Source organism: Aulostomus chinensis, chromosome 18 (assembly GCF_037954235.1).
Source record: "Aulostomus chinensis isolate RoL2024-O1b breed Wild chromosome 18, RoL_Achi_v1.0, whole genome shotgun sequence".
In the NCBI taxonomy this organism is placed as follows: domain Eukaryota; kingdom Metazoa; phylum Chordata; class Actinopteri; order Syngnathiformes; family Aulostomidae; genus Aulostomus; species Aulostomus chinensis.
This window is the reverse complement of record NC_141337.1, coordinates 13,857,886-13,871,583: the sequence shown is the minus strand read 5'-3', so window position 1 is coordinate 13,871,583 and position 13,698 is coordinate 13,857,886. Positions and strand designations below refer to the sequence as shown.

Here is a 13,698-nt window from a genome sequence, read left to right as displayed (position 1 = left end):
ACCTGCAAAAAATATCTTGGTTTGGGGATTTAGACTTTATAATGTCGAGATTAAACATTAAAAAGACAAACTGGTGACAAGGTTAATGATAAACCATGTATTTGGACCAGACACTTCTTTTTATATGAATGAATGAATTACAGGAACATTCCAGCAGAAATTTAGCAAAAGCAATGATATTCATTTTGATGGGGGTTTTTGAACAACTGAATTGAAAATCTCCTCAATAGTAAGTCGCACATACAGTAGTCGCAATAATAGCACACTTTGGTACAATCACAAGCTTAAAGTAGCGCAATTTTCTTTTGCACAGATAACAACTATAACTGCATTTTTTATTCACCATTATGTACAGAAAGATGCATGAATGTAATATGTAAAATAGGTAATTACTTAAATAAATGATTTCTAATTTAAAACTAAAAGCTTTCAGTGGATAAATTTATTACGAGTGTTTGCAGACACGATCATTCCTCCTGTTTATAAAAGCTCTTTTCCTGACGCTTCCAACGCAATTAATGTGGGATAAATTCCATGTTTAACAGCTCAGTCAAATCTAATAGTCATTTTTACTTGAATTAGTCTTGAAAGTTTATTATTTACTGAACAGTCTTCAAGCTAATTTCTCCTGATGGCCCTGTGAGGGACTGACGACCTGTCCATGGTGAACCCTGCCTCTCACCCGATGTCAGCAGGACGATTTCTAACAGCAGGTGAGAACATTTGAAAACATGCTTATTGTTTTAGGGACAAAGTTGAAGAATCGCGACAATGTTGTTAATGTCATCCTGTATCATGGAATCCTCTGGTATGGATCCCATAATCTTTATATATAAAACTGCAGTGCAAGACATATTGAGTAACACTAATGTTTGAAAACGAACAGAACAAGACAGAAAATGACCACAGAAAGACTGAATCCCCAAAATATGTCCGTGTGGTTTTAATTTAATCTTAAGAGGAGGAGGACTCTTCCTGAGGAATTTCTGACATTCAGAGATAACACCAGCGAACGTTTGTGCCAAATGTTGCCCACGTGTTCTGGTCATGTGTTCTTGCGGATGTGCTGAAAAATATTAGTCAGTAAAGTGGGAGACATTTGCAGCTTATACCTGGTGATAAATAAATTTATGTTGCTGTGAGATTCATCGTAGCTTCAAGTGGATTCTTTTTGGTTCTCTGTGGTTTGTTTGCTGAGGTCACCCTCTACGACTGTGAACTTTTTATTTTTAGCTTGTGTGTGTTGTCTTTGTTCCCGCACGCGATATGCCCAGGCTCTGTCCACGCCTTGTCCCTCAGTCCTGCAGGGTGTCCAGTCAGGGAGGGGAAAACGACCTGCTACCACTAAGGCATCATCGGGAAGCTCAGCCTGAAACTTTTCCTGCAATAATGAAAGCTAGGAAGGAACACAAATGCAGTAGTAAAGAGAAGAATCCTCTGGAATTGACAAACAATTATGAGAAAGGGCAGTTGAACATTTTTTTTTAAAAAGTCATCAAGTAATAGAACACTGACAGAAAAGTATATCGATGACATTATTATTGAAGAAAACAAGGCAAAAAAATGCTAATTTTTCTTTATTATAGTATATATTTGTTACTAAATAGAAATGGCTTGTATATTATAACTGCGTGTATTATTTTACTCACCACGCTGGGAGCTAAAAACACTGTGATGTTCTTGCATTCCGTCAAGTCCACCTGTGGTGAGATAAAACAAGGATTGTGAATGAGCAGAAAAATTTTGCTTTAAATGCAATAAATGTAACATTTATAAAACATGTCTTTTTTGGTATATTTTAGAGATCCACCGATACAGCAGATGTTTCCCTCACTATCTGTGAATAAGATGACATTCACCAACGGCTGATTTTTATGAGTTGATGTAAAAACTTATATGAAATGTTATTTTGGAAAACTGTTGGATTGAATTTGTTCCAAAAGAAATTGCGATAAAAAGCTAAAAAAAAAAAAAGAAGTTATTTTCTAGGATTTTTTTTTTTACCCAGGCGCAAAAGGGGGAATAATCATCAACAAAAACAACATAAAAACACACAATTTTATTAGACCAAATTATTATTTTAAACATTGGTATTTATTCCTTTTTTTTCCAACTACAGGTGAAACCCTAATATATTCACATCAAGACTCCAGTTAAAGGCAGGATAACCAAACTGAGTCATCTTCAAGAATACTGTGTACAAAAACATTCAATAATATTTGTGTATTATTTCATCCAGGTATTTGGTCCATTTCAATCAGTCTTTTCTAACGAGGTATTCTATTATTAGAAATATAGATAAGCCGTGTTATTACTGTTGTCGCTATCTAGTCGTTTTACCTTTACTACTTAAAAAAAATGTTGTTCTAAGGTGGTACAGCTTGTTGAATCAGCGCTTAAGTGATAATTCAGTTGTCATAACTTATGCATATAAGTGAAATGACCAGTAGTACAGTAAGACAAACCTTCCAGAGATCCTCTCGTTGGTAGGACACTTTCCCATGATGTCCTGCTCTCCACGCATGAAAGCGGGCCATGCGTACAAGCCAGGGGTTGAGCTCGTAACCAACAGCAGGAGTGAAACCCTGCCGATGGGCTTCTAAGACCTAAGGGTGAAAATGACCATATTCACTACACGTTGCTTACTTGTACAAGAAAAGGGAACATTAATACTTACAATGCGACCATCACCAGATCCCAAATCCACAAGGCATCCCTGTCGACCTCTCAGAAGTGTCATAACATTATGTACTTGGGCTTTGCTGGCAGGTATGTAGGGGACCTGGGTATGAGAGGGCAACTGTGAACAGGGGTGACGTTTCGAACGTCTTCCAGGGGCACAAGTTGCATGAGCGGTTACATCAGTAGTTATTCAGTGTTAAAGGGATATACCTGAAGCCTCAAGGGCACTTTTCGGAAGCCTGGCTGGAGAATTCCCACCCACATAGCATACACAGCAAGCCCGGTGCCAGCAGCTATCTGGGCAACATCCCAGCCTCCGAGTTCCCTGGTCTTTAGCTCAGCAAACGCTTCATCCGGAGTGTCTTCATCCATTTCTGCATCAAAAGTATAGCGTAGGTTTAAATGAACAAGATGTATTTTAGATAAGCTATTATGTGCAAGACACAGGACCCGGTATCATGTCGGGCAAAGTTTACAAGGTGACAGTTAGTTTATGGACACAGTGGCAAACGGGTAGCTGGAGACTTCTATAGTAATATTCAGAGGTCAAACATTGTGACAGCAGGCAATTCAATCTTAGTTTAAGCAAAGCATTTCAAAGTTTCAAAATACCTCGGTGACAGACGGGGTTCAACGCTGCAGGTTCGGGGTCACATTCATACGGGTTTTTATTTATTTATTTATTTGTTTATTTATTTATATGCCGTTACGTCCTCTTACTGACTCGTTCAAGGTTAACATTAATTAAATGAATGTTATTTTGATGACATGGTAAAGTCTGACAACTCTGCTGAATTCATAAGAATGAATAACGTGTTGTTTTGTAGAGGACGGACTAAATAACCAGTCGGACGAATCCGTCCGCGAAATACTTCCGTCTGAAATCTTTTTTAGATTGTTTCCGGGTGTTTTCCGCGGTTAAATAATTATCCTCGGTCCCCCCGACTGTTTCCTGTTGTACACACTCAACATTTTTGGTTAAGTGTCGTGTACAAGACAAAACTGGATGGTTTGAAATAAGGTAAATCTTGATCTTCAGTTTCGCACCCAAAATTTTCATGGGATGACAGTCCAAGTGACACCATGTGAGAAAGAGAAATGTCCACCTCTGCTCCAAATAGTGCCAACTGATATAAAAGACAGGCCTGCCCAGCTACGCTAACTGCTCAGTATTGCTACTATTTGCCTGGTTTGATTAAAAACAAAACAAAAAAACAACATTTATGTGCTCTGTCAATAATGGATTTGAGTTTTCTGTCCATTGTCTTTTCTGGAAAAAAGATAGCTGTATCATTATTTTGTCAAGAATGTAACAAAAATTTGGACTCCATTTTTGTACAGTACTTTTATTCAACACAGAACATACATTATCATGAAAAACGTATCTTTTTTTTAATTATTATTAAAAATTGTATTCACATCAAACTATTTATGCCACAATCAATTCAAAGGGAAATGAGAACAGTTCCTGAACACATGCATGAAGAATTATGTCTGTCAGTCGCTATCTGCGTCATCACTGATGATTCCCTGCAGGTTGGCCCAGTGTGTTGCTCTCCGTCGCACCCCGTGTGTTTTGTGTTCCTGATCACTATCAGAGCCAGAGTTCAAAGAGCGCTGATATGTAGAAGATGGCGGGTCTCGTTGTTCTTGCTGTGCTGAGGCAACTCTTCTTTTAGGTCGACCTGTGAATATTAACAATAGGCGGATGGATTTATTAAATCCATATTTTGCATGTGACTCTTGTTTACTCATTTATTTTCTAGAACAGCACCTGTATCAGACGCCTGCGTCTCACCAGGAAACCACCTAAGTGTTAACTTTTTATACATCATGTCTGTGCCTAAGAGTCCAGTACATTTCAAACAGGCAGCAACAGTAATCAAAACATACTTATAACCCCAGTAGCATCTAGTTAAAGAGACAGTTCCTGTACCTGGTGTGGGAATGATGTTGGTGACATCAAGCCCTGCCAGTTCCTGATCTTCCTCTCTCTTCTTACGGACTTTTTTGCATTTCTCAATTGTTGGCTTACCTGTGTGAAAAAAGGGAAATAATTTGTGTCATTCATTTAATTCAAAATTTGCTTCCCCAGTGACCATGTCGAAGTGTCCTTGAGCAAGATACTGAGCCCCTAATTGCTCCTGAAGGATCCCCCCCCCCCGCAGTATAGAAAATTGATGGAATAAATTCTGCAAATCTATTTGGTAATTGCCCCCCCCCCAAAGGGGCTCTACAAAATAGATCAATTGACTATCTCAACATGACAGTTTTGACCAGAGAGGGCAATAAATTACCTCTCTTTTACAGTTTTTCCACTTCCAATCCATTGAAAATACATTCTCAGGACACTTTTTTATGGGCCAATGTCACATCTAATTTTTATTCTGATAAAACTGTGACTGTATTCCTTCTGACCTTCAACACCAAGACTTTCAAGCTCCTTCTTTAGAACAGCCACCATGGCAGGGACAGAGCGACAACCTTCAAGAAGCTTCTTGTAGTTCCGTTTCACACCACAGAGGGCGATGTAGCGCTTGAACCTCACCAGGGATTTGTTTCCATCCTATGGAAAGAACAGGAGGTCAGATTATCAAACATAAAAATACCCCCCCCCCCCCCACACACACACACACACATTCTAATAGATCAAAACATCACTGGTGGACTCACTCTTTGGCCCTTTGCGCCATTGTCTTTCTTCTTTTCCTTTTTTTCTTTTTTTTGTGGCTTATGATACTTTTCATCATCAGAAGACGATGAATCTGAATCCGACTCGCTCATTTCCTTTCTCAGAGAGACTGTTTCCTCTGAAGAACACAACAGATCATTTCTGATTACAGCCAAAACTAAGAATTTAAAACAATATAAAAAGAACAAGGTTTGGGCCGTCACCTTTTTCACTGTCGCTGCAGGACTTGCTGCCGTTTCCCCTGTCACTCTTATCTGACTCACTTTCATCTTCATGCCGCTCAGCTTTTATCTCACCGTTTATTTTCTCATCTGCGGACTCTTCACATTTCACCTGCTGGTCTTTCTTTCCATTCATCCTTTTCGGGGATTTTGTCACCTCTTGCTCTTCATCTTCGGATTCACTTTTTATCTGCTCTTCGTCTTCGCTCTCCCTGCTTTCTGATTTGCAGTCCTCTTTGTCCTCTGATTCTGTCATTAATCACATTTAATGGTTTACAAAGAGAAAGTAAAACACATTCAACTAACTAACAAAACTTTCCTCGCCTGTCAAACTCACCTGACGATGAACTCGAGACATGGCGAGATTTCTTTGACCTGGACTCAACTTCACCGTCGCTCTCACTTCCCGCTGCCTCCTTTTCTCTCCGTCTTTTGTTTCGGGGAATCTTTGTCTCCACCTCACTTCCGTTTTCATCACTGGCCTGGCAGAGAAACAAACAAAAAAACAAAACAAACAAACAGAAATCAGGACATCGAGTGTAAAAATAAACACTCAGACATGAGTTCAATTCACATACCTGCATTTTCATTAGTTCCTCTTCAACAACTTGTTTCATGAAACTTTTGGCTGTAGGACTTAATAATTCATGTCCCGTGTGAGTCAAATATCGCTTTTTTAAAATTCCAAAGGTCAGTGTGCTGAAATAAGACACAGGAAAAAAACAATAATTAAGTTAACCCTAACTTTTTGAGACAGAATGACATATATCTCCTAAAACACATCCACATTATACTGAGTACGACAGAGATAACAGTGTAAATCCAGAAGAGTGAAAGCCAGACAGAAGCAACAAAATAAACAAGAAGATGAGGAATTTTTAAAAAAATAATGTAAGCGTCAGTGACCCGCTCCTGTGCAGGGTTGTAACTGCAAATGACAGAAACGTTTTATTTTGTTCTGGAGTTAATATCTGTGAGAGCAACAACTACAAGGGCATTTTTACGATTTAAGATGGAGTTTTATTTACATTGACGCCATTTCATGGGAAAACAAATGCATGCTATTTGACTTTCATAAAAAGTGAAACTGCTATTTACTTAGGCTGCTATTTTTCAAAATGAGTCATCGATCAAATGTAACAAAAACCAATCAAAAACAATAATCTGACAAATTACAAGATAAATGGCTGGTTTCTGAGGTTTACGATGAAAGGCTGACCTTTTCTAAATCTTTTACAGGCTAATACGTCATGAAGGACATCTTGATTAAAAAAACAAAAACACAAGACCCTGTCGCTACATTAAGTCCACCTAGATCACACTCACGCAGTATAACAGAAGAGCCCAGCAATAATGATCTTTTGATGATGTTCTAAGTCAGGGTTCTAAGTCAGCTAAAAAGGTGGTGCAGTGGTCAGCACTGTCCCCTCACAGCAAGAAGGTTCCAGGTTTGAGTCCCAGCTCCATCACAGGATCTTTCTGTGTGAGTCTCCATGTTCTCCCTGTTCCTGTGTGGGTTCTCTCTGGTACTCCAGCTTCCTTCCACAGTCCAAAGACATCAAGAGGGGACGAGGCTGATTGATACTCTAAATTGACCGTAGGTGTGACTGTGAGTGTGAATGGTTGTCTGTCTCTATGTGTTGGTCCTGTGATGGACTGGTGACCTGTCCAGGGTGAACCCCGCCTCTCGCCCGTAACTGCTGGGAAAGGCTCCAGCCCCCCGCGACCCTTAACAGGATAAGCTAAGAAAATGGATGGACGGGTCAGCTAAAAAAAAAAAACTCCCTATCTCAGCAGCATCAGTCAACTGTCACTCTTGGTGCTGATATTCACCGCTCCCCAGGTTCGCTCTGATTCGCAACAGTTTAATTTGAGTAGTGAAGCTTTCAATATCATTGACCAGCAATTGCAAGAAAATAAATACATTTCAAATTGCTTCATATAGTAATATAAGTAGTATATAGTATAGTATACGTATACAGTTATTTTTCTAGTTATTCACATCGTTTGGTTATGAAGTACAGAGGCTGTTACGTTTTATTGATCTAACACAAAACTCACTCATGCAACTCGACACACAACGTTTGTAACTGTACCTCAGGTCTGGACAATCTCCGAGTTGTCTACACACAAATCTGCGGATATTTTTAGTCTCTTTCTCTGACAACATTTTTGCTAGCAGTACGGTTTCTTTATGGCGCGTTCTCCCTACCCGGACGTGACATCATCCGGTCAGCGCCACGCCCCTTCGTGATGTTCGGTATACATATTCATTATCTACGTTCGGGAATATATAAAACGTTCGCAGTGTTTCTTGACGTCGTATTCATTATAAATTCGAAAGCAAAATGAGTTGAGTCTTCACCTATCAGTGGGCGTGGTTTAAAGGTTATGACGTTTTCAACGTAACGATACATTAGCATGACTTGCAGCTTCAACGACTGCAGCATTTTAATGACAGATTATATTAATTAAGGCCTGAGCCTGAAGGTGCTACAGGCGAAGACCCTGTTATGTTTGCTCTGCAGTGCAACATTTTTTTTTTCTGTATTTATTCAGCTGATTGTTATTATAGTCTGGGAAAGAAAAAAAAAAAAAAAGAGACCAAGAAATAAAAGCTGGTTTTCTTAAGTAATTTATTCAGAACATTCATGACCACAATTGGACGGAAGTTATATTAGTGCATATTTCAAGGTGAACTTCTCAAAGGATATTGCTCTTGTTCAAGGTTTTTCTTTCGGTATTCAGAGCGGTGAGGTGTGGACAAGACATCTGAGCAGGGTCGCCGTGTGTCTCGCTCGTGCCCGATGACAGGATGATTCTTTATGTATTTCTGTATATATATATATTATTAGGTATTATAGCAGATTATTTTAAATACCACCTAGCCTTTCTGATCACTGTATGGCCAATTACTTGCAGGAAATTCCAGGGGTTTGGTATAAGACAAAGCGAGAGTAAAAGACCATGGCTCAGAAAACACACTTTACAATCACAGAAGTGGTAGACAGGTCACAGTTCCTCTTCAAACAGGAAGCATCAATACAACTTCACAATTTAGTCATTTACAGAAGTAAATTAAAAATTTAATGTGTGCTATGGAGTGCATCATATTAAAAAAAAAAGTATACTTATTTGAGCACTGGTTAACACTGCGATTGCATACAATACAAAAGTTAAATACCAAACAATAAATTAGGTTCATAAATTAATCAATAAAAAAAACATCAAACATCTGGAAGCAACAGCAGTAATAATTTAAATAAAGAAAAAGGAGCTGCTCGACAATCTCATTCGTACACAACCTCACTAAAAATACCTATTCCAGTGTTAACGTATGGAAGCTAAACCATCCTCTGCTCAACACCGTCGAGAAGTTAAACTATTACAAGGCAACAGATGTTTCACAACCTGAAAGTAATCAACAGAAAGGAAATGAGTGGAGCCTGAGACAGTGTTTCCCTAAAAGTCAAAGACAGAGGAGGCTGTCAGTGCATATCATTAACACCCACGTGAGGCCTCCTGCAGCGGGGTGGGGTGGGGTGGGGGGAGTCAGTAACCTGCAGGAGGATCCTTAACATTTGCAGAATAAGATTTATACCAGTTTGAAGTCCCAGGCTATTTGACATATTGTACACATTTGCTTTTCTTGTAAACAGAGGCCTTTTCATCTCTTCGTTTAAAAACAACCCCAGAGTGACGTCGAAAGACATTTAATGTGGCTAGGAACAACTGAGCTATTGCTATGTTCAAGGACATCGCTCTCATTCCACTTCTGAAAACCCAAACGTACACGTGGCCATTCTTCCAATCTTCACATTATTAATCCTTGTACACAGTTTGCTGGCCGTGCCCTCGTTCATCATGCATTATGTGCCTCCTTACATGGATCCGTCTCACTCGACGATCCCCTCCCACAGCGCCCCCCTCTTCCTCTGACTGGCCGGCTCCCGACGTTGATCCCGAGCCTCTAGAATCTAAAAGGTGCAAGCCTCCGGGACTGGATCCTCTGCCGTTCTCGTAAATGAGGATATTGAGGGTTTCTTCGAAGATTCGAGCTTCAGGAAACTCAACCTAAAACAATAAAGGTTAGGAGTTTTTGGTGAGTATTTGATCATTTATATGCCACGGACAGTAATATTGCTGTTTCATTCAAGGAGAGCATAGAAACTATAAGAACCTGGAGCAATAGCAAGGGATGAATGTTGACTTTGAAGTTTGACTGACTTTAATTCCAGGTTACAGTAGAAAGACTTGGTCTGTCCCAACATGGAGCTAAGCTATCAATAAAATGCTAACTGCTGTCTAATGTTTCCGATGCATGATTTTTAGTCGATTTTCAGATTTTCAGTTAGCGTCCTAGTTGAACTGTCATGCTTGACTAACAAGAATAACTGGCTCACAGTTGTGGCCCCCCCTCCCTCCCCCCCCCACCCAAAACACAGTCCAGTTGACATCCAGACTCATAATTGACTGCAGTGCAAAATTTGAAAGAATCTAATAAAACGATCTTGTGGCTTTTTGTGTGTGTGTGTGTGTGTGCCCTTGAGAAATTAAACTCTGAAATGGTTTTTAATAATGGCCAAAAATTTGTTTGTACCTACTGACATACATATGGATAGGCTTCATGTTTGTGTAAAATTTGGTCAAAGAGTGGAAACGTGTGTTATGACCAAAAACCACAATGTGCCCTTGACCTTTGACCACCAAAATCAAATCTGTTTATTGACGAAGCGGACATTTGTGCCAAATATGAGGGAATTCACTCAGCGCGCTACTGAGATATTATGTTCACAAGACCAAAGACCGGTTTTGTGTATCCATGGTGACCTTGAACTTCCCCGCGACAGTGTGTGGTGTTATGTGACATCACATTAACCTCGACCTTTGACCACTGAAATCTTAACAGTTTATTCTTGAGTCCAAGTGAATGTTTGGAATAAATTTGAAGAAATGTCGCGCAGGCTTTACTGAGATTGCCTTCACATGGATGAGATGATGGAGGGATGAGAGGATGGATGGATGGAATGTTGGACAGACAACCCAAAAGCCTGCCACCACAGCTTCCATCGGTGTGGGGAAATAATAAATGGCATCGCTATAATAACACAACCTTCCCTGACTTCTTGTTCTTACTTTGGTCTGCTTCTTCTCCGTGGCGTAAACGATGGAGGTGCAGCAAACTTCAGCGATCTTACGGCCTTCGCCATAAAACGACCAGCAGCAGATCTCGTCTCCGAGCACATCTTTGACAAACAAGACGCGGCCATTGAAGCGAAGGACGAGCTTGTCAAAAAGCTCAATGTTCTTCAGCAGGTTGTCATCTGAGTTGCTGTTCACAAAGAGACACGGGGAGTGAACAAATTAGCACTCTGAATTCAAAAAAAGTGAAGCTGAAATACAGAAGCGAGACTGATAGCTTGATGCCTCAGAGCTGTGACAGCGCGACTTCATTATTACCTGGTATAGGAGTATTTGTTGTTTCCTCTGTTGTTCTGCAACTTCACCACTGGCTGTAAAAACAAGAGATGGTAACAAAAAGATAAATGAAACATGGCCTTTATTTAAGGCAGTCGATGTGATGAATCTACCTTTCTGCAAGTAGCGATCATTTTCTGTTCTTCTTTGGCTGAGGTGATCATCGGGATACGACACACACTTTCAAACACATCCTTTTGTTTCTAAAAAGGAACAGAAAGTACATTATGTATGTCTGAGAAGAAAGTATGTAAGAGGCTGTACCAAGCATAACAATCAACTATGAAATAATTAATTATCACTCATTAATCATTTACCTGCATTGCAGTGAGGCAGTGCTGGATAAGTCCTTGGACCCGGTAGTACTGGGCCTCTTTCAGAACCTCATCTAGTTCTCTGTGGTCCTCTGGAAGTGGTACTGAGCCATCTCGCAGGAAGTTCAAAACCAGTCCAAAATGTCGACCACATCTATCCAGAACCACCCAGCCTGAGAAAGCGAGGGAAAACATTTTAAGCATTTAAAGCAACATTTTTTATTTGCATTGATCAGAACTCAGTTCAACTTTTTAAAAGGTCAGTGATCCTCAATGTGTGCTGTGGTTACCAGTCACCCTCTTCATGGGAAAAAGGCAGCGTGGTCATTTTGAAAATATTCTCAGGACTCAGAGTAAACTGCGTATTTAAAATCATACAGAATTAAAGATGGTTAACAATACTGAGAAGGATTAACGGTGTAATACTGGTGTAAAAAAAAGGGTTTGGAGAGAAAAAAGCACCTGAACTAAGGGGGCTTCATACGAGAGTGTAGATAGATAAACACACCTGGCTAAACAGGCTATATACAGACAAGCGAATAAGTCAGCTCGATAAATACTGTATGTATATTGAGACAAGGGAGTGACACTCATTCATCTCAGTCTCTTTTCTTTCTATTCCTTTTCTCCTTGTTTTCCTCCTTTCAATATTTTGTTAATTTTACTTTGACTATAGTGCTTGAATCATGAGGACTAGCTGACGTCAACGGATGGGGATCCAAATAAACGCTACCAGTGACATGTTTAATCCATGATATCGATGTCCACTCACCTTCTGAGTCTATGGTAACGTCGGTTCCTCCGTTGCATATGCTCTTCAACAGACTATCCTCCTTGCTTAATGTCTGGACAGTCGTATAATGGAGCGATCCACCAACGTTTAACTTGACGTATTTACTCCCCAGCAGACCCTGATTTCTGAGTTCGTCTGTGTTGTGGCAGGCGGGCAGGGAAAGGGTAGACTGGGCTGAGTCGGCAGCATGACTGCCAACTGACGCCTCAGCAGACATGGGGCTGAAGGGTACCTTCCTGACTGTAATATAGAGAAATACAACAGACTTAGAGCAAGAAATAATACCACCACGGACTGCCTCTACCTCAACTGTCCCTAAACTGAGAACTGTGCGTGATCAAGGTGTCTAAATCTTAAGTATTTTCTTGTTGTCACATAGATTAAAGAACAGGCCATTTGTATTATTAGAAGCTCAAATTCCAACATGAAATACATAAACAGAAATAAACAAAGCAAGGTTCATGGGTGGATATTGTTCTTATGGTAAAAGGCTGATACATGAATTAGCTTTCATTCATAAATTACACAACAATATATAATGGTCCACACTGAGCTGAAAACGAGGATGTTCTTGTCTTCATGATACAGAGCTGAATTTATACTGTTTTTAACATGAGATACACGGTACAGCACACTGAAAAAACATGGCATATATACAGTATATATAATTATTGCGATGAGCTCACCTGCCATTCACAACATTCATTTTTAATCGTGAAAAACTATGAAATCGACTATGAAGCAACGTTAAAGTTAAAGTATACCAGACCTGTTTAATCCGATAACATTTACGTGGCTCCTAAAGTTTTATAAGTCGTCAGTAATGTAGTAACTGTAATATTTCATAAACTAAAACGGTAATTTGTGAACACATCGTACTTACCTCACTGACCATCCAAAGATATTGAAAGCTCTCACTTATACAGCAAGCAATTAATCTGACAGCTAGTTTAGAAATTAAGAAACCACAAACATTAATTTACAACGCAGCCAACGTTTGACAATGCATTGTAAATGCAGCTAGCTTAGCTGAACGGCTAACGCTGGCTAGCCTGTTTAGCTTCCCTTATTCCTAGCTTTAGTTTCGTCACGTTTACGGGGAGAACAATCAGGAACAAGCCATCCAAATTCAAACCGTCTCAATAACAACAGCCAATTGCATTATCTAACATGAATATTTAGAGCTGGAGAGGATGTAAGCTAAATAGGTCACTCGGAAACGAAAGTAGCGCATCTTCCGCTGGTTTCTTCTTCTACGTACAAAAAGAGTGTTGAGGAGTACCTTGAGATGCGATTCGCTGCCGCCGTCTGAACTTGAAGACATGCAGGGGTGCGGGAGCCTTGTTTCAAACACGCTGTAATTTAAACTGTTAAGAATTTGTTCATAAAAATACACGTTCTATAAAGTAAAATCAGATTGTGGCAATCATTTTAACACGATACTTGTTTGTCTGTGAACAGACTGACTATCCATTTGCTAATGTACAATACGGAAGTATAAATCACCTTCATACAGAA

The 13,698-nt window shown here is 39.7% G+C and overlaps 3 protein-coding genes across 4 annotated transcripts; all 3 read right to left on the bottom strand.

Moving 5' to 3' along the window:
• Positions 1-41: 41 nt before the first annotated feature.
• On the bottom strand, positions 42-3,518 carry antkmt (adenine nucleotide translocase lysine methyltransferase). Its single transcript, XM_086184791.1, has 6 exons — positions 3,295-3,518; positions 2,893-3,056; positions 2,678-2,782; positions 2,466-2,606; positions 1,650-1,700; positions 42-1,396 (listed from the first exon to the last, which is right to left on the bottom strand). The coding sequence occupies exons 2-6, from the start codon at positions 3,052-3,054 to the stop codon at positions 1,157-1,159; spliced, it is 699 nt and encodes a 232-aa protein (XP_086040917.1). The 5' UTR covers positions 3,055-3,056; positions 3,295-3,518; the 3' UTR covers positions 42-1,156.
• A 497-nt stretch (positions 3,519-4,015) lies between these two features.
• On the bottom strand, positions 4,016-7,911 carry hirip3 (HIRA interacting protein 3). 2 transcript variants are annotated; one of them, XM_086184895.1, is made up of 8 exons: positions 7,808-7,911; positions 6,174-6,294; positions 5,933-6,077; positions 5,578-5,844; positions 5,356-5,492; positions 5,101-5,248; positions 4,619-4,717; positions 4,016-4,367 (listed from the first exon to the last, which is right to left on the bottom strand). In XM_086184895.1, exons 2-8 carry the CDS (start codon positions 6,210-6,212, stop codon positions 4,180-4,182), a joined length of 1,023 nt encoding a protein of 340 aa, XP_086041021.1. In that variant the 5' UTR covers positions 6,213-6,294; positions 7,808-7,911; the 3' UTR covers positions 4,016-4,179. The 2 variants fall into 2 exon arrangements, with proteins under 2 accessions (XP_086041021.1, XP_086041020.1); XM_086184894.1 differs by having other exon boundaries at positions 7,692-7,848.
• A 310-nt stretch (positions 7,912-8,221) lies between these two features.
• kctd13 (potassium channel tetramerization domain containing 13) lies at positions 8,222-13,441 on the bottom strand. The gene is made up of 7 exons (XM_086184337.1): positions 13,064-13,441; positions 12,160-12,420; positions 11,391-11,560; positions 11,187-11,276; positions 11,056-11,108; positions 10,732-10,927; positions 8,222-9,669 (listed from the first exon to the last, which is right to left on the bottom strand). Exons 2-7 carry the CDS (start codon positions 12,395-12,397, stop codon positions 9,418-9,420), a joined length of 999 nt encoding a protein of 332 aa, XP_086040463.1. The 5' UTR covers positions 12,398-12,420; positions 13,064-13,441; the 3' UTR covers positions 8,222-9,417.
• Between the last annotated feature and the right edge of the window lie 257 nt (positions 13,442-13,698).

Excerpts from the sequence above, each read along its gene's own strand:
- antkmt (XM_086184791.1), bottom strand. The coding sequence starts at position 3,054 with ATGGATGAAGACACTCCGGATGAAGCGTTTGCTGAGCTAAAGACCAGG. Across the intron at positions 1,701-2,465 it reads AACGAGAGGATCTCTGGAAG|GTGGACTTGACGGAATGCAA; the intron begins GTTTGTCTTACT and ends ATCTCACCACAG. Across the intron at positions 1,397-1,649 it reads TGTTTTTAGCTCCCAGCGTG|CTTTCATTATTGCAGGAAAA; the intron begins GTGAGTAAAATA and ends GTTCCTTCCTAG.
- hirip3 (XM_086184894.1), bottom strand. The coding sequence starts at position 7,765 with ATGTTGTCAGAGAAAGAGACTAAAAATATCCGCAGATTTGTGTGTAGA. Across the intron at positions 6,295-7,691 it reads GGAGATTGTCCAGACCTGAG|CACACTGACCTTTGGAATTT; the intron begins GTACAGTTACAA and ends GTCTTATTTCAG. Across the intron at positions 4,718-5,100 it reads TGAAAGTCTTGGTGTTGAAG|GTAAGCCAACAATTGAGAAA; the intron begins GTCAGAAGGAAT and ends TTTTTCACACAG.
- kctd13 (XM_086184337.1), bottom strand. The coding sequence starts at position 12,397 with ATGTCTGCTGAGGCGTCAGTTGGCAGTCATGCTGCCGACTCAGCCCAG. Across the intron at positions 11,561-12,159 it reads CGTTACCATAGACTCAGAAG|GCTGGGTGGTTCTGGATAGA; the intron begins GTGAGTGGACAT and ends TCGCTTTCTCAG. Across the intron at positions 11,109-11,186 it reads TGATCGCTACTTGCAGAAAG|CCAGTGGTGAAGTTGCAGAA; the intron begins GTAGATTCATCA and ends TTGTTTTTACAG.